This window comes from Phocoena sinus, chromosome 16, assembly GCF_008692025.1.
Source record: "Phocoena sinus isolate mPhoSin1 chromosome 16, mPhoSin1.pri, whole genome shotgun sequence".
Lineage (NCBI taxonomy): Eukaryota > Metazoa > Chordata > Mammalia > Artiodactyla > Phocoenidae > Phocoena > Phocoena sinus.
In genome coordinates, this window is record NC_045778.1 from 7718727 (window position 1) to 7732476 (window position 13750).

The 13750-nt window shown below is 39.1% G+C and overlaps 1 protein-coding gene across 6 annotated transcripts in view; it reads left to right on the forward strand.

Moving 5' to 3' along the window:
• The window catches only part of MTR (5-methyltetrahydrofolate-homocysteine methyltransferase), a 117743-nt gene that overhangs the window by 29992 nt on the left and 74001 nt on the right, over window positions 1-13750 (forward strand). For 4 of the 6 annotated variants that reach the window (XM_032608645.1, XM_032608641.1, XM_032608642.1 and 1 more), the window contains exons 7-12: window positions 1422-1481; window positions 2249-2343; window positions 5459-5559; window positions 6670-6731; window positions 7829-7896; window positions 11804-11883. In XM_032608645.1, coding sequence (XP_032464536.1) covers window positions 1422-1481; window positions 2249-2343; window positions 5459-5559; window positions 6670-6731; window positions 7829-7896; window positions 11804-11883 — 466 coding nt within the window. Of the gene's footprint in view, window positions 1-1421; window positions 1482-2248; window positions 2344-5458; window positions 5560-6669; window positions 6732-7828; window positions 7897-11803; window positions 11884-12103; window positions 12114-13750 lie in introns of those variants that run through there. The other 2 variants (XM_032608646.1, XM_032608647.1) reach the window with 2 other exon arrangements.

Genomic DNA, 13750 nt, shown 5'->3' on the forward strand with positions numbered 1-13750 from the left:
AGGAATTGTTCCACGTGTAGATGTATTTCTGGTGTATCTGTGGGGAGGAAGGTGATCTCCCCGTCTTACTCTTCCGCCATCTTCTTCGCCAAGCCCATTTTATTCTTGAATATTTTTTAACTAAGTCCAGTAGAATGAAGGAAACTTCAAAAGGTTATGTTTATAACTTTTAAACAATGTTTTCTTAATTATGAAAGTAAATATTTTCATATATAGCTACCATATATACATAGATGGATAGGTAATAAATATATACACATGGTTCTAAAATTCAAAAGACACAGAAATGGGAATTCCCTGGCGGTCCAGTGGTTAGGACTTGGTGCTTTCACTGCCAAGGGCCCGGGTCCCATCCCTGGTTTGGGAACTAAGATCCCGCAAGCCGTGCTGCTTGGCCAGAAAAGAAAAAAAAAAGACACATAAATGTATGGAGTAAAAAGTAAATATCCTCCTGTTTCCTATTCCCTGGGTATTCGTCCGTCTTCCCCAGGGACCACTGCTCTCACTGGTGTGAGGGTCCTGACAGCGATTCCATGCAGATAAAAGTGTGCGTGACGCGTGTGCATATGTGTATGTGATTATATTCTTTGTACATGTACAAAGTTACATAAGTCTGTCGAATAAAAAGTAGATATCCTCATACATACGTTTTTGCACAGTATCTCTGAAGATAAATTTCTACAAGTGAAATTGCAAGGTTTGAAGGGTCTGGGCACGGTTAATTTTGATTTTTAGTGTCAAATTCCCTCTAAGATTGTACTCATTTATCCTCCAGTCAGCAAGCAGTGCACAGTAGTGCTGCTTTCACCACACCTCTCTGTTGAACTTTTTGATCTTTTCCAATCTGATAGCTGAAAAATACTACCTCACTATAGTTTTAATTTGTGCTGTCGGCCCTCCGTGTCGGTGAGTTCCGATGTGGAATAGCCTTGAGCATTGGAGGACCTTGGTGTCTGGTCCCGGAACTTAATAAAACATGGACGGTACAGATTGACATGGGATTTGTGCCTTTACAACCCATTCAAATTCATCCTCTTTTTTGCAATGACATACACTGTTGGTTCATATACCTACCATGTATATATGAGGCTGTGGAAAGCAGAGGCTTCTATCTATTTTTAATTTTGACTGAGCAAAAGAAGAAAGAGTAGCTCTTCAGCCCTTCCTCAGAGGAAGTATTAGTTCATGGAGGGACTTTCGGTCAGCATTTGTTTTGTTGAAGCATGTACAGTGTTACCCTTGGGAAAGGGGCCCTGGGGTTGTGTGTTAACAGGAGGATGTATTTCTCCTTCTCCTCCCCAGAGAACGTGATGTGTATCTTATCTGAAGAGGTCTGGGTAAGGGAGCATTCTGATCAGCCATTTAGGCTGACCTGTGTCACAGTCTCTCAGAAACAAAGGTGTCCTTTTTCTCCCTGACAGGCAGCCTTGTTTGCAGTCCACAAACTTTTTGAAGAGGAGTATGCTCCCCGGCCTATCCTTGTAAGTTCTCAAATATTTGCATGATGAATTTTGGTTTTTATTAATACTGTCATTTTGAGGGTGGGGTTTTTGTTTTCCTGCCATGGAACTATTGATAGTATCTTTTAGGAACCAGCTGCTTGCTTGATTCACCTCCCTTCTTCTACCACCTCTAGATCAATAGCAGTCTTATCCGTGGAAATGTACAGAAAATGAATGTAGCGGTGGTTTGTGGAAGGCAGGCTATTCCAAAGAAGCCTGGCTGAACTGGTCCCCCGAAGCCAAAGGCTCACTCTCGTTAGGGCCCGAGGGCAGATGGACTGGTGTGCTGACCGTGAAGCATCCAACACCAGAGACAGCATGCTGCCAATTCATTAATGCAACAGGCAGGCCCCCATTGCTTGGTGAGAATAGAATAGAGTCAGACAGGGGTGTTAGATGAATCAGATGTTGAACAGCAGGAGACCAGGATAACCTGAGGTATCTGTGGGGAAGTCTTCTCCAGTGGGACTGGAGGTGTGAATCCTAAAGCTTTTTTGGACACTGCTTTTGTCTCCGTGACTTTCCCTTTTCTCTGTTTCTGTGGCTTTCCAACCCCTCCCCTGGGCATTTTGCATTCATCTGTTGTGACCGTTAAAGAAAACAGTGCTGCCTTGGAGTTTGAGTGCCACAGTTCTCTTCCTTGTAAAAAAACAAAGAAAGTCAGCTTGCTCATTTTATTTTGTTTCTGTGACTGTATTCATAACTCAAGTCTATGCTGTTGACAGAGTTTACTTTGTTCAATTCAGATTTCAGGGACAATTGTTGATAAAAGTGGGCGGACTCTCTCTGGCCAGACCGGGGAGGCGTTTGTCATCAGCGTGTCTCATGCAGACCCACTCTGGTGAGTGATCATTCTTTTCTGACTCCATTCCTTTTGGGGGGATCTTCTGATGACTACAGACTGTGACCCAGGAGGGGATTGCTTCTCTATATTTCTATGGTACCACTTGTATGAGATGTTGTCTTTCCTTGAAGTACATTCTGACTGCCCTGAGGACGTCAGAAGACACTGCCTAAATGGGTCGATTTGAGGGAGAGGGAGAGTTCTCATACACCCTGGGCCCACCAGAAAGTTGCCTTTTTGTCTGTAAGTGTCCCCCTTATAGTTTAAGACTGGCTTGGCCTGCTAACAACACTTTAAATCTATTATCAGCACTTAAAAATTTTGCAAGGTGTTTTCACTCCCTGCTTGTGGAACAACCAGAAGTAGTGTAGTTTGAAATAAGGTGGGAATTCTAAAGCTCAGATATTTATCTTTAAAATTAACATGGCTTTTACATTCTAGTTTGTAACATCTATTTTTCTGATCAAAATGGTTTAAATTCTGTACCATGAGTGAGATGGAAGCTCCAAGAGTCTATACAGTTTCCTCCTGTGCCTTTTCCATGCACGTTCTACTCCTGCCTGGAGGCCATGCCTGCCCTGCAGGGTCACCCCGCCACGTGAGCCTTTCAGACCCATCTCTAGGGTCCTCTCTGGGGACCCTTCCCTCTCTTACCAGCCCAGGTCGATGTTCTTCTCAGAGCACTCTATTCACTGTTATTATAGCCTTGGCCATAAAAATAAGAGTCATAGATATTTATTGAGAGTTTGCTGTGTGCCAGGCTTGGTTCTAAGTGCTTTATGAGAGTTCTTTCTTTTAATTTTGGCAACAATACCTTGAGGAAGCTTCTCCTCTTCAGATCTTTTGCTTATTGTTTTAGTTGGGTGGTTTTCTTATTGTTGAGTTTGAAAAATTAAAGAAAATATTTTGGATACTGTATATGTGTTTTGCAAATATTTGTTCCTAGTCCGTGGCTTGTCTTCTCATGCTCCTAACCATGTCTTTTGCGGAGCAGAAGTTTGTAATTTTAGTGAAGTCCAGCTTATCATTTTTTTTTCTTTCTTTCTTTCATGGATCCTACTTCTGGTGTTGTATCTAAAAACTCATCTCCAAACCCATGGACACCTAGATTTTTCTCCTATGTAATCGTTATATATATATTTATATCTTTAATAGTTTTGCAACGTGCAATTAGATCTGTGATCCATTTTGCGTTAATTTTTATGAAAGATGTAAGATCTTTGTCTAGATTAATGTATTCAGATGTGAATGTCCAGTTGTTCCAGTACTGTTGGTTGAAAATACAATCCTTTCTCCATTGGATTGCCTTTGCTCGTTTGTCAAAGATTAGTTGACTGTATTTGTGTGATTCTGTTCCTGGACTCTATTCAGCACCATTGATCTGTTTGTCTGTGCTCTCTCATCAATACCAGAGATTCCGTTAGCTTTTCAGTGAGTGTTGAAGTCGAGTAGTACCAGTGCTTTGACTTTGTTCTTCTACAGTGGCTAATTGTATTAGCTATTCTGGGTTGTTTGCTTCATCATGTAAACTTTAGAATCAGTTTGTTGATATCCACAAAATAACTTGCTGGAATTTTTACTGGCATTTTGTAAATGTATATAAAATTGGGAAGAATCGACATCTTAACTATATTGTCTTCCTGTTGATGAACATCGGATAGATCTCCATTTATTTAGATCTGCCTTGATTCCTTTCATCAGAGTTTTGTAGTTATACACAAGTATTTCATTTATTTTGGTGCCATTGTAAATAATGTGTTTTGTATTTCAAATTTCAATTGCTCATTGCTGGTATATAGGTAAACAGTTGACTTTTGTATATGAAGCTTGTGCTTTACAACCTTGGTTCTAAGAATTTTTTAGATGATTCTTTAGAACAGATAGTCTTATCTGTGAACAAAGACAAATTTATTTCTTCCTTTCCAATCTGTATACCTTTTATTTTCCATCTTCTCTTATTGCCTCACCTAGGACTCCCAGCATGATGTTTAGCAAGAGGTGAAAGTGGGCATCCTTGTCTTGTTCCCAATCTTGCGGGGAAAGCATCTAGTTCTGTATCATTAAGTATTATGTTAGCTATAGGTTTTTTATAGACCTTCTTTATCAAGCGGAGGAAGTTCCCCTCTATTCCTAGTTTACTAAGAGTTTTTATCAGGAATGGGAGTTGGGTATTTGTTTGTTAAATAAACCTTTTATTTTGGAATAATTTCAGATTTACAGAAAAGTTGCAAAGATAGTACAGAGAATTCCCATATGCTCTTCATCTAGTTTTTTCTAATGAGACATCTTGCATTAACTGTGGTACTTCTGTCAAAACTAAAAGTATATTACTATTAACTAACTCCTGACTTTATTCTGGTTTCAGGTTTTTCCACTAATGTCCTTTCTCTGTTCCAGGATCTAATCTAGTATATCACATTGCACTTAGAAATCATAGTAAAAGAAAAAAAGTAAAATGTGAAAAAATAAAAGATGACATAGTCCTGTCACTTCATAGTTAATTCTTGAATTCCTGAAGACTTCACCAGCTCCCACTGAGTGTGATTTTGGAGGGGTTTTAGCAGCTCTGCTTTGATCTATTTTATTTTAGTCTGCAGTAAGTTTCATTTGCAAAACAGAGAGCCCCTTGGTTACAAATTAATATATAAGAGGACAAATTCTAAGTGCAAGGTCACGTTGCAGTTCAGTTGGAGCAAGGACTGAGTCTTGGTCTTCAAGACCCCCAAAGTGGCTTCCATGTGCCATTAATGTTCCTTCTACCTCCAAGATTTTCCTTTTCTTTTCTCTTAATTATTGCTTTTCAGTGTTTATCAGCAGTGGTAGTTTGCAGACATTTCTGTTTCATGGTATACCATTAACTAAACGGTGAACTTATTTAAGGAGTCACATCCGTAGGCAGCATCTAATGTTGGAGACATGGGCAGAAATATTTAGTGTTGCAGGGAACTTCAGTGAGGTGGCTTTGACTGGAGCTGAATAAACTTGCTTTGAATCAGGAGACTTACTATCTGCTTGGTTTTAAATGTACTCCTTTCTTTATCATAACTTTTTATATGTATAAATATTTAGAATAGAAGAGGGTACTTCTAATACCTTCTTTTTATTTTTCCAGCATTGGATTAAATTGTGCTCTGGGTGCAGCTGAAATGAGACCTTTTATTGAAACGATTGGAAAATGTACAACAGCCTATGTCCTCTGTTATCCCAACGCAGGTGTGTGTTTCAAGGGAGTCACACATAGGAAATGCAAATACACAAGACCTGGGTAGATAGGGTAACAGATCTGGATTAAAAGAGTTTGTTTTGCAGGTCTTAGTATATAGTTGACTTTCAATAGGAATTTTCTAAATGAAGAGTATTTGGGTCTAGACCACTGTTTCCCTCTAGACTTGAAGGAACAGTTTGGCTCAGCCTGAAAGGGTCAGAAGTGGACAGAACTTGGGGGCATGAAGCCTAGTCATAACTTATCTGGCCAGAGCCTTGGAATTGGTGACAGTCCTTGCCATGTGGGCGTGGCCAAAGAGATGAGTGCAAAGAACGTGAGAGAGAGGGCCCTCTTCTTTGTTCCACTGTATCGACAAAAGAGCCTGTTACTTTTCTCCTTTTTAAAAGTTAGAATTTAATGGTATATAAAAATTCCTAAGATAAATGTAGACAGTTTTCAGACTATCCATTTAATATTGGTAATCCATTCTGGGTTAACCAGATTTCCTTGTGAATGTTTCTGAGCACCAGTTAACTACTTGGGGCTAAAAATCATTTTCCAGCCTTCTTTCTCCAAATATGTACATTTTAATGTGCAGTAAATTTTATTTTCCACCAGGAGTAAGATAACTGGAAGGGGATAATAAATAAAACAGGAAATTGGAAAATTAGATGCTAAAGTCTTACTTGGGAAAACTTACTTGAGAGGAGATGGGTTGTGTTTTGCTTGTTTTTAATTGCATGTCTGGTGGTCATTAGTTCAAAGCATGTGTGGTACTCTTCCAACCCCTAACCCTAGGTGTCTAGGAGACAAGAATGAATTTCCTTTACAGAAAAGGGAGGGATAGGGGTAGGGAAATTCTGTCTCATGTAGTAGTGATGCTTTTCTTTCAAATAGAAAAGAAATAATGGATGTTTATTTTCCTCTGTGATTTTACTGTTGGTCTGGTATGGCGTCTCTGTACTTATTATGTTTAATGTTAAGAATTCTTACTTGTTTTTGCAAGTAATCATGATTTAATTATAAATATTTTTCTAACATTTTAACCTAAAGCCTTTACAAATACTATGTCATTTGTTAAAGTAGTTTCCAGTAATGGCTGAAATATACTTTCTTAGGTCTTCCCAATACCTTCGGTGAATATGATGAAACTCCGCACGTGATGGCCATGCGCTTAAAGGTCAACAATCCTCTTTCACTTCGTTTTTAAGAGATAGAGAAATGGAATTTTTGATATTAGAATATCTAGAAGTAGACTTTTCCCCTAAAGAAATCCCAGTGTATATATAAAAAATAAAAGCTTAAGATGAATTAAAATGATGGAGGCAGAGGGAGGGGCTCACTGTCAGCATCCTTCTCCACAGTGGGTACTAGTGGCTATTGGGAAATTCTCAGAGAGGTCCAGCCCTAACTAACTGAAACTTGGCTCTCCTCTGCAGCTCTCCCAGATGGTCCCCTCCACCCCGGAGACTGCTGGGTGGAGTCTATGTCTCCTAGCTCCCCACTGTCACCTCCCCCATTCTCCTTCTCTCACATACACCTCCCATCTTTGAATCCCAGGTCAGGAAACCATACTACCCATGACCCTTCCTTATCACTAACCCCTGGGTCTCTTTTCCCTCATTCCTTGAATTTTTAGCTTCTGGCTAACCGACATTCTCTCCTAAACTATTTCTCACTTAATTCTTATGTTTTCAGTACCTTATGTAGATGCTCTTTTCAATACTCTGACTTCTCACTTCCTTGACTTCCTCTCTCTCGGTTATCTTGTGCTTCTTTCAAACCAGCTGTGGTTAAACTCCAGCTTTCAAACCAACTGTGGTTAAACTCCAGACCTGCACTGTGTAATATGTGTAGTCACATGTGTAGCCTCTACCACATGTGGTCATTGGAGCACTTGAAATGTGGCTGTTGTGACTGAGGAACTGAATTTTTAATTCTTTAAACATTTGAATTTAAATTTAAAAACTGAATACGTATTATTGGAAAATGCATTACTTAGCTCACATTCATTCTGCTCAGCATATGGGTAAAAAAAAACTTTATTGTGATCAGATAGGCAAATATCTCATTGCATTTCATAGTATCTGAACTGGTCCCTGCTTTTAACCTTATGTCTAAGGCTTATCAAAGCTTGATATCTAGAGTTAAGTATGTTTAGCTCTCTTTTAAATGGAAAATTAGTTTTTCAGGAAATGCAGAGTTTCTGTTGAATTGGTAGTGGTGAGCTTAGAATTCAGATGAACTCTCTGAAACTTTTTCTTTTCCTAAGTGCAGGATTTTGCTATGGACGGCTTGGTCAATATAGTTGGCGGGTGCTGTGGTACAACACCAGATCATATCAGGTGATAATACGTTCTAAGTATTTTACCTTTTGTTATGGGATGAATTGTGTCCCCAAAATTCATAGGTTGAAGCCCTAATCCCCAATTCCTCTGAAGGTGCCTGTATTTAGAGGTAGGGCCTTTAAGGAGGTAATTAAGGTAAAATGAGGTCATATGAATGGATCCTGATCCAATGTGACTGGTGAGGACACAGGCACACACAGGAAGGGGCCATGTGAAGACCCAGGGAGAAGATAGCCAGCTACAAACCAAAGAGAGGTCTAAGAGGAAACCCGTCCTACTGACACCTTGACCTGAGACTTCTAGCCTCCAGAACTTGAAGAAATAAATTTTGCTGTTTAAACTACCTAGTCTGTGGTATTTCGTTATGGCAGCCCTAGCAAACTAAGATACTTTATGTTATGAAAAATTCCAAAAATTAAAGTAGAAAAATAATGAAATGAACCCCCATGCACCTATTGCATAGTTTCCATAATTTTCAGCATTTTGCTATTCTTATTTTATTTATTCTCCAACTTTTTTTCCCTTAGACTATTGTAAAGCAAATCCTACATATCTTTTTTTTTTAATTAATTTTTGTTGGAGTATAGTTGCTTTACAATGTTGTGTTAGTTTCTGCTGTACAGCAAAGTAAATCAGCTATACGTATACATATATCCCCTCTTTTTTGGATTTCTTTCCCATTTAGGTCACCACTGAGCATTAAGTAGAGTTCCCTGTGCTATGTAATATGTTCACATCAGTTATCTGTTTTATACATAGTATCAATAGTGCATATATGTCAATCCCAATCTCCCAATTCATCCCACCTCCCCTTCCCCCTTGGTATCCGTACGTTTGTTCTCTATGTTTGTGTCTCTATTTCTGCTTTGCAAATAAGATCATCTATACCATTTTTCTAAATTCCACATATATGCATTAATATATGATATTTGTTTTTCTCTTTCTGACTCACTTCACTCTGTATGACAGTCCCTCGGTCCATCCATGTCTCTGCAAGTGACCCAATTTCGTTTCTTTTTATGGCTGAGTAATATTCCATTGTATATATGTACCACATCTTCTTTGTCCATTCTTCTGTTGTTGGACATTTAGTTGCTTCCATGTCCTGACTATTGTAAATAGAGCTGCAATGAACATTGTGGTACCCGACTCTTTTTGAATTATGGTTTTCTCAGGGTATATGCCTAGTAGTGGGATTGCTGGGTTTTGTGGTAATCCCATTTTTAGTTTTTTAAGGAGCTTCCGTACTTTTTTCCATAGTGACTGTATGAATTTACATTCCCACCAACAGTGTAAGAGAGGCCCCTTTTCTCCACACCCTCTCCAGCATTTGTTGTTTGTAGATTTTTTGATGATGGCCATTCTGACTGGTGTGAGGTGATACCTCATTGTAGTTTTGAAGCAAATCCTAGATATCTTAACACTCTACCTTTAAATACCTGAATAATATTCCAGTGGTCAAAGAGGGACAGCCGATATTTCTTGTGGGCAAATACCTGCCTCCACTAGATTCTCTCATGAAAGGAAGAGACAATAAGCAACAGGCACCTTGAGGTCAACAGGAGTGTCTTCACCTCGCCTGACACAGTCACTGCTTAACCCACGTTGTAGAGTGAGGGCATGAAGGAAGGGGGTGGGAGACAAGGGCATGGCGAAGGGTGTGTTTAAGTCCCTGCAGTTTCGTGGTTTATAAGAAGATTGGAAAGATTGGAATTGAGTGGAATAAAACACAGTTGAGGACTGTTCGTATTTGTTTTTTTTCCCTAGAGTGACTGATGATCATATTTTGAGCCAGTCTGCTTGCATGCCTATAATACGTTCACTGTACTGAACTGCCTAATGTTGCACTGAGTTTGTTGACTTCCATGATAGACTCTATGAAGAGTCTCTATAATTTTTTAAACATAACATCTTTTAAATAATATCTGAAAGTTATCAGTAGTTGAGGATAGCTTATCTTTGGATCTCTTTTTTTTTTTAAGATTATCTCCTCCTTTATAAAAAGAGTTGTGTTTTTTGTTTTTTAACATCTTTATTGGAATATAATTGCTTTACAATGGTATGTTAGTTTCTGCTTTATAACAAAGTGAATCAGTTATATATATATATACATATGTTCCCATATCTCTTCCCTCTTGTGTCTCCCTCCTTCCCACCTTCCCTATCCCACCCCTCTAGGTGGTCACAAACCACCGAACTGATCTCCCTGTGCTATGCGGCTGCTTTCTACTAACTATCTATTTTACATTTGGTAGTATATATATGTCCATACCACTCTCTCACTTTGTCACAGCTTACCCATGCCACTCTCTCACTTTGTCACAGCTTACCCTTCCGCCTCCCCATATCCTCAAGTCCATTCTCTAGTAGGTCTGTGTCTTTATTCCCGTCTTACCCCTAGGTTCTTTTTTTTGCTGTACGCGGGCCTCTCACTGCTGTGGCCTCCCCTGTAGCAGAGCACAGGCTCCGGACGCGCAGGCCCAGCGGCCATGGCTCACGGGCTCAGCCGCTCCACGGCATGTGGGATCCTCCCAGACCGGGGCACGAACCTGCATCCCCTGCATCGGCAGGTGGACTCTCAACCACTGCGCCACCAGGGAAGCCCTCTTAGAGTCCATATATATGTGTTAAGCATATGGTATTTGTTTTTCTCTTTCTGACTTACTTCACTCTGTATGACAGACTCTAGGTCCATCCACCTCACTACAGATGATCAACATCATTAATCATTAGAGAAATGCGCATCAAAACTACAATGAGATATCATCTCACACTGGTCAGAATGGCCATCATCAAAAAATCTAGAAACAATAAATGCTGGAGAGGGTGTGGAGAAAAGGGAACACTCTTGCACTGTTGGTGGGAATGTAAATTGATACAGCCACTATGGAGAACAGTATGGAGGTTCCTTAAAAAACTACAAATAGAACTACCATACGACCCAGCAATCCCACTACTGGGCATATGCCCTGAGAAAACCATAATTCAAAAAGAGTCATGTACCAAAGTGTTCATTGCAGCTCTATTTACAATAGCCAGGAGATGGAAACAACCTGAGTGTCCATCATCGGATGAATGGATAAAGAAGATGCGGCACATATATACAATGGAATATTACTCAGCCATAAAAAGAAATGAAATTGAGATATTTGTAAAAGAGTTGTTTTAAAAATACCTGTGTGTGTGGGTTTGTGTGTGTATGCCTATCTTTCTCTGCATATATATTTGCTGCTTTTACTTTGCCATTCATATACTCATTTGGGGGGCAGTAGAGTGAGCAGTTCATTCTGGTCCTGATAAATTTAGTAGAGCAGCCAGATTGTTCCAGGCTGATCAGAGGACATATTTCATCGAAGCTGATAAGGTTCAAAAGAGTATGAATAATTAAAACAAATTTTTAGGAGTAATAATTTTGGAGTTTCAGTGATGTATTACTCTTTACCCTCCTTACCATATATGTGTGCTTGAAAAAAACAGACCTAAAGGATTTAATTTCCTTCACTCCTGGCACCTCCTCTCCTATTTGCTTTCCTTCTCAACAATGAAGCCTGTTTTTCTTTTAAATTACCATGTGGATTTGATGGAGTTAAGGATATCTTCAGGTTTGGGAAGGGGTGGAGGAGATTTGCTATTAGCATTTGTGCAAACCATCACGTCTGTAGGTTCACATCTGTGAGCACAGAACTTGGTACAATCAGTGCACAGCAATGGGGCAGATACAGAAATGTTAAAGATTATAGATTCATTTTCTGCATTACTGAGAAAACTGAAAAGCACAGTTGCTGCTTTACATTTGGAACTAGGTATATAATTATATTAAACAGACTTAATTTCATAGGTGGAAATTAGTTTAATTGAATTTTGTTTGGATTTAATGGATATTGTGTTTTCTCTTTTAACTCAGAGAAATTGCTGAAGCTGTGAAAAACTATAAGCCTAGAGTTCCACCTGCCACTGTTTTCGAAGGCCATATGCTACTGTCTGGTAAGTCATAAAGACATGATTTTTTATGATTTCAGAAATCGTTTGTAGATTGTTAGTATGTTTAGTCTACGTGGTAGTGATATTTCTGCCACAGAACTTGTTTATTAGGTCAAAGAAGTGTACATATTTTTCTTGGTACTTAAATGAATTCTAGTAAAGGACGCTTTGGTTTTTTTTAGGGGTGAGAGCGGGAAGATACTGACTTCAGGGAAATGTGAATGAAAGCACAGGTAGTGGCCTTGGTCAAACTTATTGTGCACTGCTTTGAAAACGTACATAGGCCACAGCCTAACACTTTTAATCATCAGATTTGCTGCTAGTTCCTAAAAAATCTAGCCCAGGCTTAAGGTTTTTTAATGATGGTAGCCTCTTCCTAGAAAATTTTGTTTGCTTCTATAACATTATTGTCATGCTCTTACGTTGGCTGTGTGTTTAGGCTTTACAAAGAGTTGTGATTTTTATTATTCTGTTTTGTTCTAAATAGCCCTGTGGAGTAGGCAGCTTCCCTTTTTCAGAATGAGCTCTGATATTCACAAAAGGAACATTAGTAAAATAGATTATCATGCCAACTATTAGAAAAATAACTTTAAATTTTATATTTTTCCCATAATACTTTAATGATGTATTCTTAGATAGTATCTTTAAGCAAAAAAAAAGAAAAAGTGTATACAGATTTTGAGAGAACCTGCAAATAGCACACATATGGAATTATGCACCCTAATAATGGAGAATTTAATGTTTCTCTAAATTGATGTATTTTTGTTCCATATGTTCTCCTAAGAAAAATGAAATAAAATGACAGTGAAATAAAAGAAAAGTGACAGCAAAAGTAATACCCACTTTTCTCACTCAGAACATATTGTATAGAATTACTCCCAGTGAGTGAAAATAAAGTTGGGTTAGAAATATGCCTCTTCAGGCTACCCTTTTTTTACTTTTATACTCTAGAAGCTGGGGTGAGATTAGAAGAAGAGGGATTTGTGATTTATGACACACTCCCTACCCTGAAAAAGTGGCTTTTGTCAGAGAAAGGTGTGGTAGGATAGTTTCTTTCAACCTTAGATCTTAAAGCTATTAATTGACTTCAGCCAAGGACTAAGTTGAAATTGTTAGCCTTTGCCAAAATGGAAACATGAAAGAACTGTTTAGTTATGATTTTTAAAGAGTTTATGTGTAAGAATGAAGGAATTCTTTCTTCTGATTTGAATTTCATGTGCTATTTCTAAATTGTTTTAAAAATCACCTTCAATCAGATTTTAAAAGAATGGCACCAAATATACTCCTTTTAATTGTTCTTTTATAAATTGCAGACTTGAGAACAATGTAAATTTTTTTTAACTTTTTAATTTATTTTTTAATTTTTGGCTGCACTGGGTCTTCGTTGCTGTGCGCAGGCTTTCTCTAGTTGCAGGGAGCGGGGACTACTTTTCGTTGAAGTGCAGTGGCTTCTCTTGCTGTGGAGCATGGGCTCTAGGTGCTCGGGCTTCAGTAGTTGCAGCACATGGGCTCAGAAGTTGTGGCTCGCGGGCTCCAGAGCGCAAGCTCAGTAGTTGTGGCGCACGGGCTTAATTGCTCTGCAGCATGTGGGATCTTCCTGGACCAGGGCTTGAACCCGTGTCCCTGCATTGGCAGGCGGATTCTTAACCACTGCGCCACCAGGGAAGTCTGAGAACAATGCAGTTTTTGTGTCAGATACTTCACATTCATAATAGATCAGAAATGCTTTGTGTGAAATGCTTTTAGGGCAACACCACAGGTTCTCTTCACCATTTAAATTCTGGCAGCCCTGCTTGTCTGCCCTGGGAACCCCAGGGTCTGACTAAGGGTCGACATGGAGGGGAGGGGCTGTGAGGATGTTACCAATGGG